Source organism: Dryobates pubescens, chromosome 36 (genome assembly GCF_014839835.1).
Source record: "Dryobates pubescens isolate bDryPub1 chromosome 36, bDryPub1.pri, whole genome shotgun sequence".
Classification (NCBI taxonomy): domain Eukaryota; kingdom Metazoa; phylum Chordata; class Aves; order Piciformes; family Picidae; genus Dryobates; species Dryobates pubescens.
The window spans coordinates 243,918-262,580 of NC_071647.1; the positions used below are offsets into that span (position 1 = coordinate 243,918).

An 18,663-nucleotide genomic window follows, 5' to 3' on the forward strand; every position below is an offset into this window, starting at 1 on the left:
GGTGCCATGCAGCAGATGCCTGTGGGATGCAGTCCCTGCCTGTCCCTGAGCTGGTGCTGAGAAGCATAGGGCTGGGAATTCAACCCAACATTTCCACTCTTGCTGCCAGCCTCACCTCACATCACCCTGGCCTCCTTCCCCTGTAAAAGTTTCCTGGTGGAAGACAGCCCCTCAGATTCAGCACTGCCTCCAGTTCCTCCTCTACAGCAGATCTTGCCCTGGACCAGCTCCTCTGCGGTCTCCTGGACGTGCTTACCAGACACCACACTGGCAGGCAGGAGGCCACGTTGCCATAGGACACACTCCATTATCCTCACCACCAAGGGCAGCCTCAGCCCTCTTTAGCCCAGGCTGCAGCTGTGCAGGCCAGTGCCAGGCACATCATCTGTGTCCCACCAGTCATTGTGCCCATCCATGTGGGTACTGTGCCTGAAGAGGGACTCACTCTGTGGCATGGACATGAGAAACGGGGAGAGGCAGGATGGATGGGAACAGAGCTTTGGCTACACAGGACACAACAGCTACAGGTTTGGGAGGCACCTGGCTGACACAGACTTCCAGGTGGACTCCCATGGCAGAACCAGGAGCCTCTGAGCAGCCTCCAGCTAGGCAAAGCAGCCTGACTCCCAGGGCAGCCTTTCAATCCCCGAGTCAACAAAGGCTTCAAGGATTCCTGAAGATTAGCCTTGACAGAAAACGTCCCCTCTGCACTCTCAGTGGAGGCTCACACCAAAAGGGAAGAGCTGCTACCCAGCTGAGGCTGAGCAGAGCCAGGACCTGCCTCCTGCCCCCCAGGGATTTAAGATGTGTCCTGCTGCAACATGCACTCACACAGCTGAGCCAGGCTGCTGCAGGAGCTCTGGGGCTGCCTGCACAGTGCTCACCATGACCTTGCCTTAAAGCACAGGAACAGCAAACCTCTCAGCTTTGATTTGTCTCTTGGGATTGCAGCCCAAGTCCCCAGGAGCCCAGGCCAGGCTGCAATTGCCAGTGGTGGTTTCCAGCTCAAGAGATAAGGACAAACTCCATGGGCCTCAGAGCCCCACAGATCACAGCTCAACCCTGCAGGCTGCCTGGCAGATGGCTGAAAACACAGCACAGGAGCACTGCTGTGTGCCAGGTGTCTGGGGAAAGAGAAACCCCAGCAAGAGTATTCTATGTTTGTCACAGGTCCTCAGGACAAACCAAGGCTCACCCAAAGTGATGCTTTGGGTGCTGCCTCTGCCCTGCTGCAGGGTAGTGCCATGGATGCTCTGTCCAACACCACCTCTGCTAACTCTGCCCATGGCTGCTGCACTCCTCAGGCTGAGGACTTTCAAAGCCTAGTACAAGCAACACGAGAATTAGCCTGCACATTCTGGGAGCTCTGTTTCAGAGTAAACAGAGCAGCCCTGGATCCATCTCCATCCTGCAGCAGAAACTAACTTCAGGAAGCAAAGTAATTAACTGTGGCTGCAGAGCCAGGAAGCCTGTGTCAGTCCCTTACTGAGGGAAAGCAGTCAGGGATCTTTAAGGGCCACCCCCCCCACACTGAACTGCTTGTGTACCTTCTCCAAAGCAGCTTAAAGCTAACCTAGAATTACAAAACCCCAAATGATGTCTCCCTAGCAGCAGTGCCACTTGTTTGTGACCCTTTTGGTGCATGTGCCTCTTCCCACAGCCCAGCTCCCCAGTCCAGTCAGTCCATCAGCCTGCCCACTTCACATGGGCAATTCACATCCTACCAATGTTTATTTTGGACAGAGCTGATTTAGGTGCTGCCCATCAGTACATCTCCTGTGCCCACCAATGCATCTCCCACGTCCCCCAAACAGAGAAAGGAGGAGAGGAGTTTGCTGGGTTTCACTTGCACGTAAAGGTGGAGTTGGCAAAAAATAGTCTGAAATTTATAGAAACCAGGCGCAGAGACAGCTTTTGTCTCATGGAAACTCAGAGTCAGCAGTTGCCAGACAACTGCTGCCTGCCGTACAGGAAAGCCCTTTGCCAAGTCTCCTGACACAGGCAGGTCTTAAACCCGGCCCAGGCCAGACCTCAGACGATCTGGGAAGCTCCCACCTCACAGGGGCCACTGGGGAAGGAGTGGAATTGCCCGAGCCCTGCCCGCGGCTCCTGCAGCGCTGCAGCCCGCAGCTGCTGCTGCCTCTTCTCAGGGGTGGAAGGGTCGAGAACCCGCGACTCCGAGCCCTGACTGCTGCTTCTCCTGGTCAGCAAAGTGGAAACCACTACCCTGGGACTGAGGCGAGGCTCACGGACCACAAACGCTGCCCACGCTCCCTGCCAGCACCCACCCGGCCGGCAGCCTCCTCCCGCAGCACCGCGAGCACAACTCCTGGGACCTCGGCTCCCTCCGGCACTGCCGAGGAACTCCGAGTCTGCCAGCTGAGCTCTTCCGACGAGCTCCGGCTGCCCCAGTCCCCATCGACCCCTTCTCCAGCTCGCCTCCCACCGCCGGGGAAGCAGAGGAAGGTCCGCCCGCAGCGGCAGCTCCGAGCTCCTAGGGGACGGCTGCCGCCGCTCCGGGGCTGGGCAGGGGCTCCCTCTAGTGGCACGGGGAGCTGGCCGGCGGCTGGGGACGGGCGGGAGCGTCCCGGCAGGAGCCCCCAGCCCGGGCTGCGCTGCGGCGGGCACGGGAAGAGCAACACGAACTGATGAACCCCCCCGCCAATGTCTACCGTGCCTGCTTTAGGGCCAAGGTGGCACAGATCATCCTGAACCCAGCCCAGGGTCCACAGCAAGGAGCACCTGGAAAGCAACGCAGGCCAGCTCACAGCAGAGGGGAAAGAGGAGAAGGCAGGGAAGGAGCAGCTGGATGTGAGAGGCAGGAGCAGGACAGAGGCGAGCACTGTGCAGCCAAGGAGCTCAGCACCACACACAAGGGGCTACCTTAAAAGAATTCCAGGTACCTTGTTTTAATTTCTTGACATGGTAAAGTTTACACACTTTGATCAGGCAGAGCCAAACAGGTTCAAAGGAATCATCAATACAAAGGAGCAGGAGGGGCTGGGCTGCTCCCAGACAGCAGCCAGGACGCAGTTGGTTTGTTACTGAATATTTATTAGCGGGAAGACTAAGAGCTGACTGACTACAAACAACAGAAGAGTCGATAGCAAAGGGCCAGCAGCCCCCCACACTCTTAGGCAAAGGCCTGGGAAACCAGCAAGAGACAAGAGAGCTCCCAGGTGTGGAGGCAGAAGAAACGATGTACAAAAAGGAGGGCAGGGGGAGCTTGCTCCATTTGTCCCCATGGGCACAACGAGGGCAACACTACTGCAAGGTACTGCACAAGGAGGGCATCCAGGTGTGCCAGCAAGGTTCCTGAACAGATCATTCACCCCTCCCCAGCAGAGCACTTCAGCAGAAATAAATAAAACGTCCTGGAGCAGCCTGCAGCCACACACAGGCTGGTGGGACACAGCCAGCCACCCCAGAGGTGGTTTGCAGTGGAGCACCAAACGTCCCAGTGGCTGGCAGTCACTGGGCACACAGCTGTGCCCATGCAGGGAAAGACTGCAAGGTCTGCAGAGGTCCTGGGCAGGCACTGGCCACCTTCACCCCAAGCTGCCTCAGCTGGCCAGCTCTGCCCTGCAGCAGGGAGCTCTGCCAGGAGGCAGCAGCTCTGTCTGTCCAGGTATGGAGACCACCAGGGCTTCAGCATCAGACCTCCAGCCTCTCCATTCCCTCAGCCTGGGCAAGAGCTTCTGCTGAAGGAGCACTAAACCCTATGTGAAGTAACATTGGTTTCAGCCAAGAAAGTAGCTCCAGCTGAATGGCAAAGAGGAGCAGAAGCCACCTGAGCTGCCGAGCAGCAGGGCAGCCCCCAGCCCCCAGCACCACCCAGCACTCTGCACCACAGCCGGCAGGGCAGGAGGCAGCGAGGGCAGAACAGGAGTGCAGAGCCCCGAAGGGGCAGGGTCCCCCCTTGGCAGAGGGGCACAGCTACAGCCAGCAGTGAGGAAGAAGCTTCCCCACACTGCCCCACCACCTGGGCTCACCCTCCTGCTGAACAGCCTGCCCCAGGGACCCCAGTGAAACCTCCAGACAGGAGATGGGACAGGGCAAGGGCTTGGTCTCTACTGTGGTTCCTACTCGGGTAGGAAGCAAGGCATGAAGGAATGTTCCTGCCTGGCTGGTGCTCTCTGCAGCAGCCCCTAGGGCACCCCAAAGCAGCCTTCCCATTACCAGTTACTAGAGGGAGGGAGAGCTCCTGAGGCCTGAACAAAACCAATCACAAAACTAGGCGAGAATTTCTTTAGAGTTTAACTAACAATGCAAGACTATTTCCAGCCAGCTTCCCATCTCCATAGTCACGTAACAAACCAAGGCAATGACGGTCTTCAGTTGACTGAACAGTTCTCAAGTTCAAACATTGACACTTAGTAGAGGGTCTCAGCGTTGCTGCTCCGAGGCCTCTTGATCTTCTCGATGTTTTTAAGGATCATGTCATGCAAAGTGACCTGTGAGAAGAACAGGGACTCAGACAGGAAGGGTGAAGTCACCCAGAGCTCAGCTTTCCCTGTGAGCACTGGTTAAGGGCAGCACAGCTGGCATCAGCACCACCCCCAGCCCTGCTGCAGTCACACCCCCAGCTAAGGGGTGGGCCAGGCTTTGCAGAAGCCACTGCATCCAACACCAAAAGGGTTTCTTTGGAGACACCAGGAAGGGCTTGTACTGCATGAGGAGCTTGGGATCATAGGTTCCCACAGAGGAACCCGTGCTAGGCTCCTGTGAAGGTTCAGCTGCAAACACCTCCACTGCTGGATGGTGGAGAGGTGACAGCTGGCTCTGCTCAGGAGCCAGGGCAGAGCAGCAGGGTCAGAGGGCTCTCCCCAGACGCCCAGGCAGCAGCAGCTGCTGTCACTCACATATTGGTTCCTCAGCTCGGAGATGATGAGGCGCAGGCTGATGTACTCCTTCTCGTCGATCTCGGTCACCGTGCGGCGGTAGTCCTCCTGCGGGCAGGCTCAGCTCAGCCACGCACACAGCAGGGCCCTGGCACCAGGCAACCCCTGCTGGCCTGCCCTCCTCCAACACAGAGCTCCTGCAGCACCCAGTGATCCCCCCTTCTCCCCAGGCCCCCAGCCAAGAAGGGCAGTGACGAAGCAGTCGCAGGAGTCCCCAGAGCAGCAGCATGCACGGGGAGGGTCTGCACCTCCCTACTCACCACGTGAGGGTACTTGGCTATTTTGGAGACCAGCTTTGCTCTTGTGATGTAGTATCTGGCAAGGGAAAGGAAGACTGAAGGTCAAACAGCACCAAGACCTTAAGGCTGAAGCTTCCCTAGAACAGCCAGGGGACCTTCCCCAAAGCTTTCCCTTTTCCCTAGGGGATCCCCAGAGGTCTGTCCTAGGATGCCCACCTAGAAATCTGGTCCAGGTAGGATGCTGCCTCGCTCTCCACAGTTCGAAGCTCAGCCACTGTTTCCTCCTGCAAGGGAGACAAGGAAACTGAGCTTCAGGAGACTGCAGCCACCTATCAGCACTCTGAAAGGAAGGAGTCTCCGCAGTGACAGGTCCTGCTCGGATCTGGGCTTTTAAACTGCACCACTCCTGTGACTGCAGCTCCTGGACACCATCCAATGAAAGACTCCAAGGAACCCAAGAGATCTGTGTCCCTCTCCCACAGCAGGGCACAGAGCCAGTGGGGCCTCACCTGAATAGAGACACCAAAGTTGTTTCCATCTTCTATCCTGGGAATGAGAAGCTGCACCCACATTTTGACCTGCAGTGAGAGATCCCAAGGCTGGTCAATGCCAACACCTCCACAGAGACCCCTCAAAAGCTTGACTAAAAGGCCCCCAGGACTCTGCCTCTGATGTGGCTTTCATGATCAACTCTTGCAGGTGCTGATGCAGCACTTTCTGCTGTGAGACCCCAAAGCCACCACAGGCACAGCTGCCATGGGAAGCTCTCCTGACGGTGCCACAGAGCTCTGAGGTGTCCATGACTGTACAAGAGGAAAAGCCTTCAGAAGGAGGCTGTGTAACAGACACCCTCCTCCTCCTCCAGGTGAACTACGTCTCCTTGAGGGCTCAGAGAAACACTGCTCCCCCACACCTACATCCCAACCATTTTTAGACATTTTAGTCATGCTTCTCCTCATCTACAAAGCAGAGGGGCCCTCTCCCTCCCCTCAGAGCAGCCTTGATGTCCAGAAGCAAAAGCAGCCCACTGCCTCCCTTGCTCACACCCACCGTGTTACACTTCTCAATGAGCAGCCTGATTTCTGGTTTCACTTTCTCAATGATGTCCACCAGCTGCTGGTTGCTCTTCAGCATCCCATTAGGCATCACAAACACTTTGGTACCTGGTGGCAGAGGAGAGAAGCACCTGGATCAGCACCAGATGAAAGGCTGGGCCAGGGAATTGGCCTCAAGGTCCACCTGAGTGTCTTATCTCCCACAGAGGCTTCAGTGGACACTGAGTCAGACTATAGCTGACCTGTGGGGAAAGGGAAATCTCACATGGAACAAGAGCAGCTACCACAAAAGAAGGAAGAGAGAAAACACAGAGCAGAGATGAGAGCTGAAGTGCTCCAGGCTGCTGAGGCTGGGCACAAAGGATTTTCTTGGTGCAGGTGTGAGCTGTTTCTGCTGCAGCTCCATCTGAAGTCTCCAGACACAGAGAGCTTTCAGCACAGAGCCCCTGGGGATCAGCTGCCTCTCCTGGCCAAGCTCAAGCAAGTACTACTTGTGTCTGTCAGGGAAGTGCTAATTATGCTTCCAAGAGCTGGAACCTGACTCCCCCACAGCAGAACACCTGCAGGCCAGGCTCTGAGAGGTTGCAGTGGCAGGCTGCATGAGCAATAGCTGCTGTCAAGACAGGGCAAGTGGGGTTCTTGTGATCTCACCCCCCTGCATCATGGTGCACTGGTTTGGGGGGCAGGCAGCAACACAGGGACTCTTAGGGACTCTTACCCTGAAAGGTCTCTTCGGGGTCTTCCAGCTTCCTCTTTTTCATATTTGGCTAAAATATACAAAATGTTTTACTCACAAACCAGTCTCAAGCTAAGAGAGTGCTGCAAAGGAAATGAGGAGCACTTCAGAGCCTCTGCTGCACTCCTGTTTCTAAGCACCTTTAAAGCACAGGAGGGCTGCAACGCACAGCATCACCTCCAGCAGACTTCCCAGGCTCAAGAGACCAATTCCTAAAAGCCTCTGGCAAAGCCAGAGCCTGTTATTAACCACAACCACCCTGCTGCAGCACAGAGCAAGCCATGCAGTCTCAATTACGAGAGGCAGGGACGAGAGCCAAGAGGGTAACCTTACCCCATCCAGCCCATCATGGCTGTTTGTGAGGAGAATTGGGTCAGGCACCGGGAGGTTCATGTCCGAGTGGATCTGAGTGAGATCGTGGATGTTCAGGATAGGCTCCTGGAAAACAAAGCAGACTTGTTGCTCAATTATGAGCTAGCAAATTCTCTCCCACCAAACACAATGAGAAGACAAAAGATTCAGACCTTCCTCCTACTCAGCTACAAAATAAGGATGAATGAAAAACACCCAGAACAATAGGCCTGGGATCGGACCCCCCTCCACCCAGCAGCATCACGCCAGCTCCAGACTTGTGATCAAAGCTATTAGCTGCCTGCAGCACTGGAGTGGCTGCAGGGTCACATCCTCACGAGGAGCAGCCCAAAGTGGCTCAATGCTGTGGTGATCCCACAGAGAAAGCTGAGAAGGGAAGCAGCCCCCCTGGAGATAACAGCGCTGACGTGCACGCAGGCAGCTGAGCCACAGCTCTGTGTCCCGGTGACACGGTGCAATACACCAGCAAAGACCCAGGCCCAGACCTGTTACATCACTTTCAAAAGGCAGCTTAACAGTGAAGAAGGATCCAAGGAACAAATACCTCACCTTGAGGAACCCATCAAGTTCTAACAGCTTCTTTGGGAAAAAGTTTGCCACCAGGTCTTCAGCCTGGAAAGGAAAGAACAGAAGATGGTGTGAAACACCACCACGAGGCTCCCACCTGCAGACAGAACACCAGGGAAATCCCCTGTCTGAAGGCAGGGAACAGCAGAGCATGTGCGGGGCTGCCAGGCGAGGTGCTGAGCCCAGGCAAGATGCCAGCAGAGCTGTGAGGCAGCCCCACTCCAGCAAGTGACCCGATGCTCCCAGTGCTGCTCCCAGTGCTGCTCCCAGGAACGGCTCAAAGCACAACGAGTTCCATCAGAAGGGTAAGGCCCACAGCCTCCCCCCTGCCCTGCCGCGTTCTGGGGCTGCGGCAGAGGGACACTCACCTCACTTGTGATCCGCTCCCTGAAGGAGTCAACCTGCAGAGGAAAAGCACAGCTCAGAGCCGCTCTCAAAGCTCAGCACAAACCAAGCACCGAGCCCTGCAGCTCTGGAGCTCAGCCGCAGCCGAACCCTGGAGCTCGCCAAGCACCTCTCCCGTGAGAGACCCCCGAGGCCTGGAGGCGCCCCAAGCACGGGGCAGCAGCTGCCAGAGGACGCTGGAAGCGGATGCCTGCCTCGCCTCATCCACACGGGCCGACCTCAACGGGACAGCACGGAGCAAAGGGGGAACGGAGAGCCGATCGGCTCCCGGCCGGCCGAAGCTCCACTGGGCCGCACACACCGGGCCCGTGCCGGAGCCAGCGCCCACCCTTCCGCAGGCACCGCTCGGCAGCGGCCGCAGCGCCGGCCGCATCCCCGCCCTCCCGGCGCCCCCGCGGTGCTGGGGGTGCAGAGCCGGGCGGCTGGACCGGGCGGGCCGCGCTCAGCAGCCGCACAACCAACGGCTGGGCCGAAACGGGCGGGAGGCGGCCCCGCGCCCGCCCCGATCCGGTTCCTCGCAGCGCAGTCCGACCGGCGGGGGGGCGGCGGCGGGAGGGGGGCGCACCTTGAGCTTCACCTCCGGATCCACCTTGAGCAGCGAGGCCATGGCGGCAGCGGGCGGGTCCGGGTCTTGCTCTGGCGCGGGGCCGCGCTACCGCCTGCCCCAACACCGGCGTCGCCGCCACCGGAAGTGACCTCACAACGGCGCGCCCGCCAATGCCGCGCGCGCCCGCCGCCCGCGTGACTGTGCCCCCCGCCCCGCGCGCACGCGCCGCCGGGGCCGGGCCGCTCACGGGGGCGGGCGGGGAGGGAAACGGCCGCGGCCGCCCCGCGCGGCGCCGCCAGGACCCCGTCCGCCGCTCGCGTCACTTCCGTCGCGCGGCGATGGCGGAGCGGGCGCGGGGCTGAGCGGCGGCATGGAGGGGACGCGGCCGGGCGCCTGCACCACGCAGGTCAGCTTCGTGTGCCAGCGCTGCAGCCAGCCGCTGAAGCTCGACACCTCCTTCAAGATCCTCGACCGCCTCACCATCCAGGAGCTCACCGGTACCGGCGGGGCGGGGGGCCGGGGCGGGGGGCCGGGAGTCGCGGCTCGCCACCGGGCCCCGGTGACATCTCCTCTCCCGTAGCCCCGCTGCTGACCACAGCCCCTGCCCGGCCCGGGGACGCGCATGAAGAGGACGGCGTCCTGACGGAGGTACGGCGGGGTCGGGCGCGGTGGGACGCGGCGGCCGCCGCCGGCTTCCCCGGTGACTCTCGCCCTGTTCCCTAGGAGGCCTTCGCGGAGAACCGGCAGGATGGCGTGTCTCGGAGGTTCATCCCGCCAGCCAGGTACGGCCGCCGCTGCGCTGCCGCCGGAACCCTCCCGGCTCGGAGTCCCGGCCGCCCCCCCGGGGGACGGCCCCCCCCGGATATCCCCGCTGCTCGGAGCCGCTCGTTACCGTCGTGTCACCCCCCTAGAGTTTCCCTCGGGCTGCTCTGTGGGCGGCGGTGGGGCTGTGTTCAGGACACTGTCAGTCCGTGGCAGCTCAGCATGATGCATGGCCCAGCAGAGCCCAGTCCCGCCCTTTGCCCTCCTGCTTTCCACTCTGGAACCAGTCTGAGGTCCAAGCCCGGCGCTGGGCCTGCCTGCCCGGGGTCCCTGCACTCAGCTCTCGATAAAATTCTTTCCAAGAATGATGTCCACAGAAAGTGCCAACAGCTTCACGCTGATCGGAGAGGCGTCGGACGGCGGCACCATGGAGAACCTCAGCCGCAGACTGAAGGCAAGTTCAGCAGGCTGGCACCTCGGGGGCGCCGGCACCGAGCATCCCTTCTGCCAGGTGCTCTCCCAGATGAAACCACAAAGCTTCCCGCAGCGCTGGGCTGCTGCTGTCTGTCTGGGTGAGCGGCGCAGAGCCGGCTTGTGTTAAACCGAGACAGGACCTGCAGGCCCATTCTGGCTGGGGCGGCACCAGACCTGAGGGAGAGCTCTTCCTGCAGGTCACTGGCGACCTCTTTGACATCATGTCCGGGCAGACAGACGTGGATCACCCCCTGTGTGAGGAGTGCACAGACACTCTGCTGGACCAGCTGGACACGCAGCTCAACATCACAGAGAATGAGTGCCAGAACTACAAGTGAGTAGCCCAGGGGTCACCTGGGCCTGGGGGCTTACAGTCATGCTTCAGCTTTCCCTGATCAGTAAGACACATCCCTGGCTCCAGCAGCTGAGCTTTTCTTTGTCTAAATGAAATTAAATGAAAGATTGCTTTTGAGAGCTCTTTGGTTCCCAGCTTTGCCAGCTGCAGCCTGTGGACCTTCAAAACACCACCAGCACCTGCCTGTGGTGCCCAAGGGCTGCAAAGGGACAGGCAGTGACAAGCCCTCAGTCACCATCCCCCTTCCCTGCTCTCCTGCCTGCACTTCTGGTTTGCAGTGGAGAGCTCAGGGTCAGCGAGCAGTGAACCCAGAGGCCCTGGCTGTGCTCCTGTTGGCCTGTGCAGGCAGCCATGGAGCTGGGACTTCTGGCAAGGGCTTCCCAGCATTCCTGTTTGGCAACTGTGGCCTCCCTTAGGAGGTGTCTGGAGATACTGGAGCAAATGAACGAGGATGATAAGGAGAAACTGCAGATGGAGCTGAAGGAACTCGCGCTGGAGGAAGAGCAGCTGATCCAGGAGCTGGAGGACGTGGAGAAGAACCGCAGGGTCGTGGCTGAGGATTTTGAGCGAGTCAGGGCAGAGGCAGAGCGACTGGAGCAGGAAGAGGCTCAGTGAGTGAACTGCAGCCATTAGGTAACAGATAAATGAGAGCTGAATGTGGAGAAAGCTGCAGGTAAAGCAGGTTGGCTGCTCTCGGCCAGACCCCTGAGGCTGTGAGCAGCCACAGCCCTGCCAACGCTCTGCTCAGCATTTCTTGTGCTGCTCTCATCACAAGGTATCAGAAGGAGTACTGTGAATTCAAGAGGCAGCAGCTGGAGCTGGATGATGAGCTGAAGAGTGTGGACAACCAGATGCGCTACGCCCAGATGCAGCTGGACAAGCTGAAGAAAACCAACGTGTTCAATGCCACCTTCCATATCTGGTAAGGCTCTGGTCTGCAGCTGCCCGAGGCAGTAAGGCTTGGGCCAAGTCAGCTGCCCACCACAAAGCAGCTGCACGTGGCTCCCAGCAGTGGCACCCGAGAGCGTTCAGTGCTGTGCAGGTACATTGGGCTGTGACATGGTTCTGCAATGCTGGCACCAACCCAGGGCCTGCCAAGGGCTAGGCTCGAGTCAGCACAGGCAGCTCAGGGCCTTTGGGGTTTGTTTATGACTCTGTCATAAGACAAGGTCCTGGAGAAGGGTTCTTTGAAGCAGCTGAGGGAACTGTTTGGTCTGGAGGAGGCTGAGGGGAGACTTTGCTCTCCACAGTTCCCTAAAAGGAGGTTGGAGCCAGGTGTGGGTTTGGTTTCTTCTCCTTAGTATCAAACTAGAGGAGGAGGAGGAGGAGGTTTAGGTTGAGCATTAGAAGAAGCTTCTTCCCTGGTAGGGTTCTCAAAAGACTGGAAGAGGCTTCCCAGGCATTGTGGTCCTTGAGGGTCGGGGGGGGGGTGTGGCAAGCAGGCTGCAGGTTGCTCCTGCCCAGGGCACCCACCTGCAGCTGTCCCTGTTGCAGGCACAGCGGCCAGTTTGGCACCATCAACAACTTCAGGCTGGGCAGGTTGCCCAGCGTGCCCGTGGAGTGGAACGAGATCAACGCTGCCTGGGGGCAGACGGTGCTGCTGCTGCACGCCCTGGCTAACAAGATGGGCCTCAAGTTCCAGAGGTACAGCAGCCCAGACACAGCTCACCTGGGCCTGGGCAGAGCACAGCCTCACCTGCCCCTGCACCTTCCTTCCAGGTACCGCCTGGTTCCCTATGGCAACCACTCCTACCTGGAGTCCCTCACGGACAAGTCGAAGGTGAGGCCCTGCCCAAGGCGGAGCGCACTGGCCAGAGCCTCACTCCATGTCCTGTCAGCCTACTGCTGCCAGCCAGTAGCATTAACAGTGACCATTGACCCATGTGTGGCAGCTGGCCAGGGCAAGATGGCATCACTTGGGGCAATGGGTGGCAGTTAAGAACCCAGGGCTGCAGGTGATAACCCCAAAATGAGTCCCACTTATGTGCCACAAATCACTTTGTCACAGGATGATCAGAAGTTGAGTCTTTGCCTAGGCTGAGGAGCTGTGATGCCCATGTCTAAAAGGAGGCCCAGGGGTGCCTGACATTTCTCTTTTCCAGGAGCTCCCCCTGTACTGCTCTGGAGGCCTCAGGTTCTTCTGGGACAACAAGTTTGACCATGCAATGGTGGCTTTCCTGGACTGCGTGCAGCAGTTTAAAGAAGAAGTGGAGAAAGGTGAAACTCGGTTTTGTTTGCCTTACAGGTGAGTGGTGCTCCCTCAGGTGTCAGATTAACCCCTCCTGTGCTGCCCAAGTGCCCCTGGAGCAGCTCACAGCACTGCTCGCTCATTCCTCTTCCTCTGGAGCGTCCCAGCACGGTCCATAATGTGCAGCATTACCACAGCTGCTCTTAGCTTACCTGACATCTAAAGCTGGTTCCTCGGGTGCAGACCTGGGACCTGCTAGATCTCCCTCAAAGCCAAACTGTTCTTAGATGGAGTAAGAGAAAGAGCAGAGCCCAGGTGTCACAGCTGGCAGCATGCTGAGATGAAAGCCTTGTGCTGGTACTGCCTTAACCACTCTGTGTTCCACAGGATGGACGTGGAGAAAGGCAAGATCGAAGACACAGGGGGCAGCGGGGGCTCCTACTCCATCAAAACTCAGTTTAACTCTGAGGAGCAATGGACAAAGGCACTCAAGTTCATGTTAACCAACCTCAAGTGGGGCCTTGCTTGGGTCTCATCCCAATTCTACAACAAGTAGCCACATCCAGCAGGAGCCAGGCAGCAGAGGAGCAGCTGCACCTCGCTGGGGCAGCTGGAGCTGTCTCCTGCTCCCAAGCAGTACAAGATGTTTACAAGACCAAAAACCCACCAGACACTTTATTTAAAATGCCCTTAGGATGAGTAGTAGGTAGCAAAGCAATATGTAAAGTTGTGTCACTGAGCTGAACAGAATAAAAGTTCATCAGCCAGCCTGTAGCTGTGAGCTGCTGTTTTGGGGCACTTCTGGGGTGTGTGAATCGGTGTCCCGCTTCAGAACCACCCCAGGCTCTGCTGCGGCCACCAGGGCCTGGAGAAGGGAAGCATTCCAGGAAGCATAGTGGGAGAAGGGGCAGAAGCTCTGCTTGGTCACTGAAGGGTAACTACAGCATGAAATAGTTTCTGAGTTGCATCAGCACTTCCTCCTGCCACTGGGGCTGATCTGGTTTGAAGCAGTGCTGTGAACTGTGCCTGTCCTGCAGCCTGCTGTCCCGTGGAGCTGTGCTAAGCAAACAGCCTGCTTGTCTCCAGGGTGTGCTGAGGGCATCATAAAGAGGTGGGCTCTGCCCCCTCCACAGCACTGGCATCGAGCTGCTCTGAGCACTGGCAGGGAAGGCAGGAAAGAGCAGCCCAGCTGCAGCAGCCTGCCCAGTCCTGTTAGAAAGCAGCAAGTGGAGGACAGCCCAGCCCCCTGCTGCTGCTGGCAGTAGTTTCCCAGCAGACCCCCAGGCCTGTCAATGACTCAAAACACAGCTCTGAGTTTTACTTTATTCAAAGGAAGTTTACTCATAGCTTGGAAGATGCAGCTCCTCCAACAAGGCTTTGCTACTGGAAGGAGCATTTCTAATGCTGCTCAGCTCCTTGTGCCTCCCTCCACAGCATTTCTAACACACAACACACAAACCATTACAGAAAACCTGGTGCTCAAAGCCAGGCTGTGCTGGGTGCTCTCTGCAGTGTCACCAGTGGGCCCTTATCAGCAGCAGAGCTGCTGCCTGGCCATGGTAGATAGAGCTGCTGGGGCCACAGCTTTGTGCTCTGCAGCTTTGTTCCGCAGCTCCTAGAAGTGCTGCTGTGGAGTGGGGCTGCCCACAATGTGCTTCAGCACTGCATAGGAGAACTCTGAGATGCTTTGTGAAGTAATGCCAGTGACAGAGCTCAAGTGCTCTACAACCTTAAAGAAACAAGAGCCCAAGAGAAATTAGTTCACAGAGACCCTTAATTCTTACAGCCCAAGGGGAGTTGGTGTTTACTTGATGGGGGCTGGTCTGGGGCGTGGGGGCAGGTTTGTGCTGTTTTAAACTTTCAATGCTTCTACTACAGAGGTGAAGTGCAAAAAGCCACTCTGCAAGGGGCTGCCAGTGGGCAGAGCTGGGATCCCTTCACCTGTCAGTGGTGTCTGGGGGTGTTTGTTCTGGCAGTGAAGGAGCTGCAGTGTGAGATGTTCACGCTGGTGCCAGCAGAAGCCTTCCTGTGGACGTCCCCAAGCACCCTCACAATGCTACCAAGCAGCAATTTCCTGCTGGGAGCCCTGACAGATGTCCCCTCCCTGAGCCTGCCCCAGGAGCACACAGCCAGCCCTCAGTGCCCTGCAGAGCTGCAGCCATACCTGTGCCCAGTGCCTGGGCTCCAGGATGAACATGCTGGTGCTGATGATCCCCACAGCCAGCAGCATGGAATCCTCCTTTACTGCCAGGAACTTTGCCCTACAGGGTAGAAATGTCTTTGAGCTTCACACAAAGCACCTTCCCCTATCTCACCACCCAGCCTATGGCCACACTGGCTTCAGCCCAAAATAAGCCCAGCACCACTAACTTTGATTGGCAGTGCCAGAGCTGGAGTTTTACCACCAAGGTCCACACTCTCCTGGCCTGGCCCTGAGCAAACATGATGCAGCACAAGGCTTTGAACTGATATGTTGAGATCAACAATGCTCAGAGCCCCCAGCCTGGGCCAAAAAACTGCTCTTGGCACATTTCTGTGCTATTTCTCAGCTTGCTTTGAGGTTTTAACTCAAACTGATCTCAAGTTACAGTCACCTGAGCTACTCACACCTGCAGCTGGCTTGGTGTTGAATTTTCGACGGCAATCTCCAGCAGGGTGTTGTAGATGAGCTCCCTGGTGAGATAGGAGAAGTCCAGCAGCTGCACACACATCTGATGCAATGGCTTCACTGGAAGCAGGCACCCATTATATCCTAGCACAGAGACCAGGCATGATCAGCCACACCTTGAGTCACCAAACCCAGCTAGAGGGAAGTGTTCATTACTGTAAGCAAGGGGTGAAGCTGTCTGGGGACAGCTGCCCTCTGTCCCTGCCTGCCAAGGGCCTTCTCAACCCCCGCATGATTTTGCTCAGGCTGTCAAAGCTGGGGCAAAGAAAACTGTAGAGTCTCTGCAGCCAGGGTGGGTTTGGAGGATTTAAACTCTGAGCCTGTCACTGAAGGACTCACAACTGCTGCCCAAAAACATTCATCAGATCCTGCCAAGGGCAAAGTTCTCATCTGAAAAGTAAAGCCCTGGACAATTGGGAACCTGCAGCATGAGATGCTTTGGTTAGGGTCAGCACACTTTGAAACCCTTCCTTCCCATTCTCTGCTGTCACTATTCTCACCTAAGACCTCCAGAAGCAATTCCACATAAGCCAAGGGTGTGGACACATTGATCTGGAAGTGCAGAGTTTTCAGAACAGCCAGCTCTGACTCCAGCAGCTCCTGCTTCGTGTAGGAGTACTTTAAGGACTGCAGAAATTGTAAAGCTGTGTCACTGTTAACTATCTGAGGAGGGAAAAAAGACACAACATCTTCTAGGCAATAAGGCCCAGAACAAAGCACTCCCTTGCTCTACTCCCATGGATTTTAAGCACCAAGCACTGCTCTGAGGGTGCTGAACCAGCTTCTAAATCCAGCTCAGAGCTTCTCGCCCAGTTTTCTTTCCTCTACTCCCATAGACCTCCCTGGGCTGGTAGGACCCCTCTCTGTAGCTGTGCAATTTTCAACAACCACAGGCTGAGCTTTCCAGCTGCTGGAACTTTTTTCCCAGCACTTGGAACATTTCCTGACAAACTGCTACTTCATGACGATTAAGCTGCCCCAAATGGAAGAGATTCAGGTCCCCATTTCAGTACCCTTTGTATTTTGTCATTGCTGCTGCTTTGCAAAGAGGAAGTTTGCTTTTTGAAAGAGATTAACACACTGCAGAATTTACTCTGCTGCTAAAAACTGTTTTAAGAAGGGTTTAGCTGCCTTACATTATAGTGCAAGGAGAGTTTGCTCGCGAGCTGAACGCATGACACCAGTCGCAGCACAAAGGTGTCGCAGATCTGATCCTTCAGAGAGCTCCAGCTGCTCCCTTCTCCTTGTTCGTGGCTTCTGACATTGTCTCTGGAGGACTCACAGATTTGTTCTACTTGCTTGATCATAAACCTACAAAACCCACAATGGCTCAGGAAAGTTATCTTCTCCTAAGAAAAGGGACTCTGCATGTGCTCAGAACACACAGACAGCTCTTGATTTGAATTAAGCAAGAAATAAAGCTCTAGGCACCCTACAGAACATTAGACTTTGTTTGAGAGGGCAGAACAGACTCAGGCAGTGCAATTGTGTGACAGAAACACATCAGCACTGGGAGCATTTGTTACCTTTCAAGCAGCTCCACTGCTCGGTACCTCGCTGGCTGGTCCAGGTGCCACTTCTCAGCCAACAAGAATATGAATTCTGCAATGAAGTGCAGCAGTCACTCTGCTGCAGCCAAGCTCACAGCTGGTACCCAGCCCCGGCTGGAGCTGAGGAAAGAGCCTCACCCACTATCTGCGTCTCTTTGAAGGACCCAGCCTGATCCGACAGCTCGCTCAGGTGTTGCTCATTCTCCATGGCCAGCTGCATCAACGTCTCCTCCACCATCTCCGGAGAGAACTGGCCGAAAACAGGCCCCGGGTGGTGGTGCCGGGACATGGCTCGCATCTGGGACCCCATGTACCGGTTCAGGTCGGAAGCCTCAAAAAAAAATCGCTTCAGAGGCACCACGGCGTCAGCGGGGCTGGGCAACAGGGCCCCAGCAGCGCAGGGTCCAAGGGGCAGCTCCGGGAGGCCGCGGCGCTGGGGTCGCTCTCCGGCTGGGCTGCACCCGAGCTCCCGGCTCCACGTGGAGCCCCGCTTCAGCGCCTTACCGGTCACGTGGCCCGACGCCACCAATCAGAGAGCACCCCCTCCGCGCGCCGGGCTGCAGCCAACCACGCGACGCGCTGCTCCCGCTACTTCTGCGCGTGGCCAGCTCGCACAGCCTGCGCTCTTCCGATTGGCCAAGCTCCGTGCCGGATGTGACGTCGCGCATTGGGCGGAAGCGGCGGTGGGGAACATGGCGGCGCCGCGGGAGCCGATCGGTGAGGCAGAATTCGCGCGGCGAATCGACCCCGCACGGGAGCCGGGGCTCAGCCCTCAGCAGCGCCAGCATATGGCACAAGTGGAGCGCGCCCAGCGGCAGCGCGCTCTGCAGCGGCGGCTCCGCAGCCGAAACTTGCTGCTGGCGCTCGGTATCGGCGCAGTGACGTTGGGCATCTGTATCCTTGGGGAGAGGACCGGGACAGGGCGGGGGGCGCTGCGCCGGGGCTGCGCCTCCTGTTTTCCTTGACAACCTCCCACCTCCAGACGGCTACACTTTCTACTCGGTGTCACAGGAGCGGTTCCTGGACGAGTTGGAGCAGGAGGCGGAGGCGGCGCGGGCGCGGGCCCGGGCGCGGGCCGAGAGCGCAGCGAGCTGAGCACGGAGGGCCCGCCCCAGCCCCGGTAAACCCCGCGAGTGGACTGCAGCCCCCGAGCCTGGAGCATGGAGCAGCTACCCTCGCAGGGGTCTGGGCCTGCACGGCGCTCAGTGCGGTCCGGGGACACGCAGTGGCGGAGCTCCCCTGCAGGCAGAGCTCCCTCTGGTGCAGGCAGCTGCCTTCTGCAGACCTGACGCAGCCGCTGTCAGGGACCTGCCCCTGGAAGGGGCAGGGGTGCCTGTCCCTTCCCACAATAAATGTTCTGTCTGGAGACTGTGTCAGTGCCTGCTCTTAGAGCAGCTAGTTCCAGAGACCAGTTCAGGCCCTCCCCACCACTCAGCTGCCTGCTGAGGTGGAGCAATTCTTCATTTTCACTCTACATCATCTTGCTCAGTTTGTGCTCTCCTCACGAGCCAGCAGCAAAGTCAGTGCCCACGATTCCCACTAGACAGATGCAGACAGAGCCCGTTTGTATTTCGTTTGTATTTAAGAAAACACTTTTCAAACACCAGTTTGTAACAAAGTGCACCCACAGCCCTTCCTGGTGCACCCCCTCCATTGCCTCACAGGGACAAGGGAAGATTCCTGTTCCAGGTGAGGATGGCAAGGAGCAGGGCAGCCCCAGGGCTTCAGGCTCCAACCACACATTGCCCCAGGAGGGCAGCAGGGCTGCAGTGGCCACAGGGCTGAGCTGAGGACAGCAGCACGGGTGAGATGGGATGGGGATGTACCATGACTGGGGTGCAGTC

General features: G+C 57.7%; 4 protein-coding genes across 4 annotated transcripts; 2 read left to right on the forward strand and 2 right to left on the reverse strand.

The window, feature by feature from the left end:
- Positions 1 to 2,900: 2,900 nt before the first annotated feature.
- PSME3 (proteasome activator subunit 3) lies at positions 2,901 to 9,011 on the reverse strand. The gene is made up of 11 exons (XM_054176661.1): positions 8,841 to 9,011; positions 8,239 to 8,271; positions 7,853 to 7,915; positions 7,265 to 7,369; positions 6,914 to 6,962; positions 6,191 to 6,303; positions 5,650 to 5,718; positions 5,357 to 5,424; positions 5,162 to 5,216; positions 4,863 to 4,949; positions 2,901 to 4,454 (listed from the first exon to the last, which is right to left on the reverse strand). Exons 1-11 carry the CDS (start codon positions 8,880 to 8,882, stop codon positions 4,374 to 4,376), a joined length of 765 nt encoding a protein of 254 aa, XP_054032636.1. The 5' UTR covers positions 8,883 to 9,011; the 3' UTR covers positions 2,901 to 4,373.
- A 67-nt stretch (positions 9,012 to 9,078) lies between these two features.
- BECN1 (beclin 1) lies at positions 9,079 to 13,362 on the forward strand. The gene is made up of 11 exons (XM_054176660.1): positions 9,079 to 9,319; positions 9,403 to 9,470; positions 9,546 to 9,604; positions 9,948 to 10,038; positions 10,256 to 10,392; positions 10,830 to 11,024; positions 11,189 to 11,335; positions 11,908 to 12,057; positions 12,133 to 12,193; positions 12,516 to 12,658; positions 12,989 to 13,362. The coding sequence occupies exons 1-11, from the start codon at positions 9,193 to 9,195 to the stop codon at positions 13,155 to 13,157; spliced, it is 1,347 nt and encodes a 448-aa protein (XP_054032635.1). The 5' UTR covers positions 9,079 to 9,192; the 3' UTR covers positions 13,158 to 13,362.
- An 854-nt stretch (positions 13,363 to 14,216) lies between these two features.
- CNTD1 (cyclin N-terminal domain containing 1) lies at positions 14,217 to 17,129 on the reverse strand. Its single transcript, XM_009910901.2, has 7 exons — positions 16,958 to 17,129; positions 16,796 to 16,871; positions 16,406 to 16,580; positions 15,770 to 15,932; positions 15,209 to 15,353; positions 14,766 to 14,862; positions 14,217 to 14,330 (listed from the first exon to the last, which is right to left on the reverse strand). Exons 1-7 carry the CDS (start codon positions 17,127 to 17,129, stop codon positions 14,217 to 14,219), a joined length of 942 nt encoding a protein of 313 aa, XP_009909203.2.
- Positions 17,130 to 17,484: 355 nt separating this feature from the next.
- On the forward strand, positions 17,485 to 18,290 carry LOC128899001 (cytochrome c oxidase assembly factor 3 homolog, mitochondrial). The gene is made up of 2 exons (XM_054176928.1): positions 17,485 to 17,713; positions 17,802 to 18,290. Exons 1-2 carry the CDS (start codon positions 17,512 to 17,514, stop codon positions 17,912 to 17,914), a joined length of 315 nt encoding a protein of 104 aa, XP_054032903.1. The 5' UTR covers positions 17,485 to 17,511; the 3' UTR covers positions 17,915 to 18,290.
- The last annotated feature ends 373 nt before the right edge of the window (positions 18,291 to 18,663 follow it).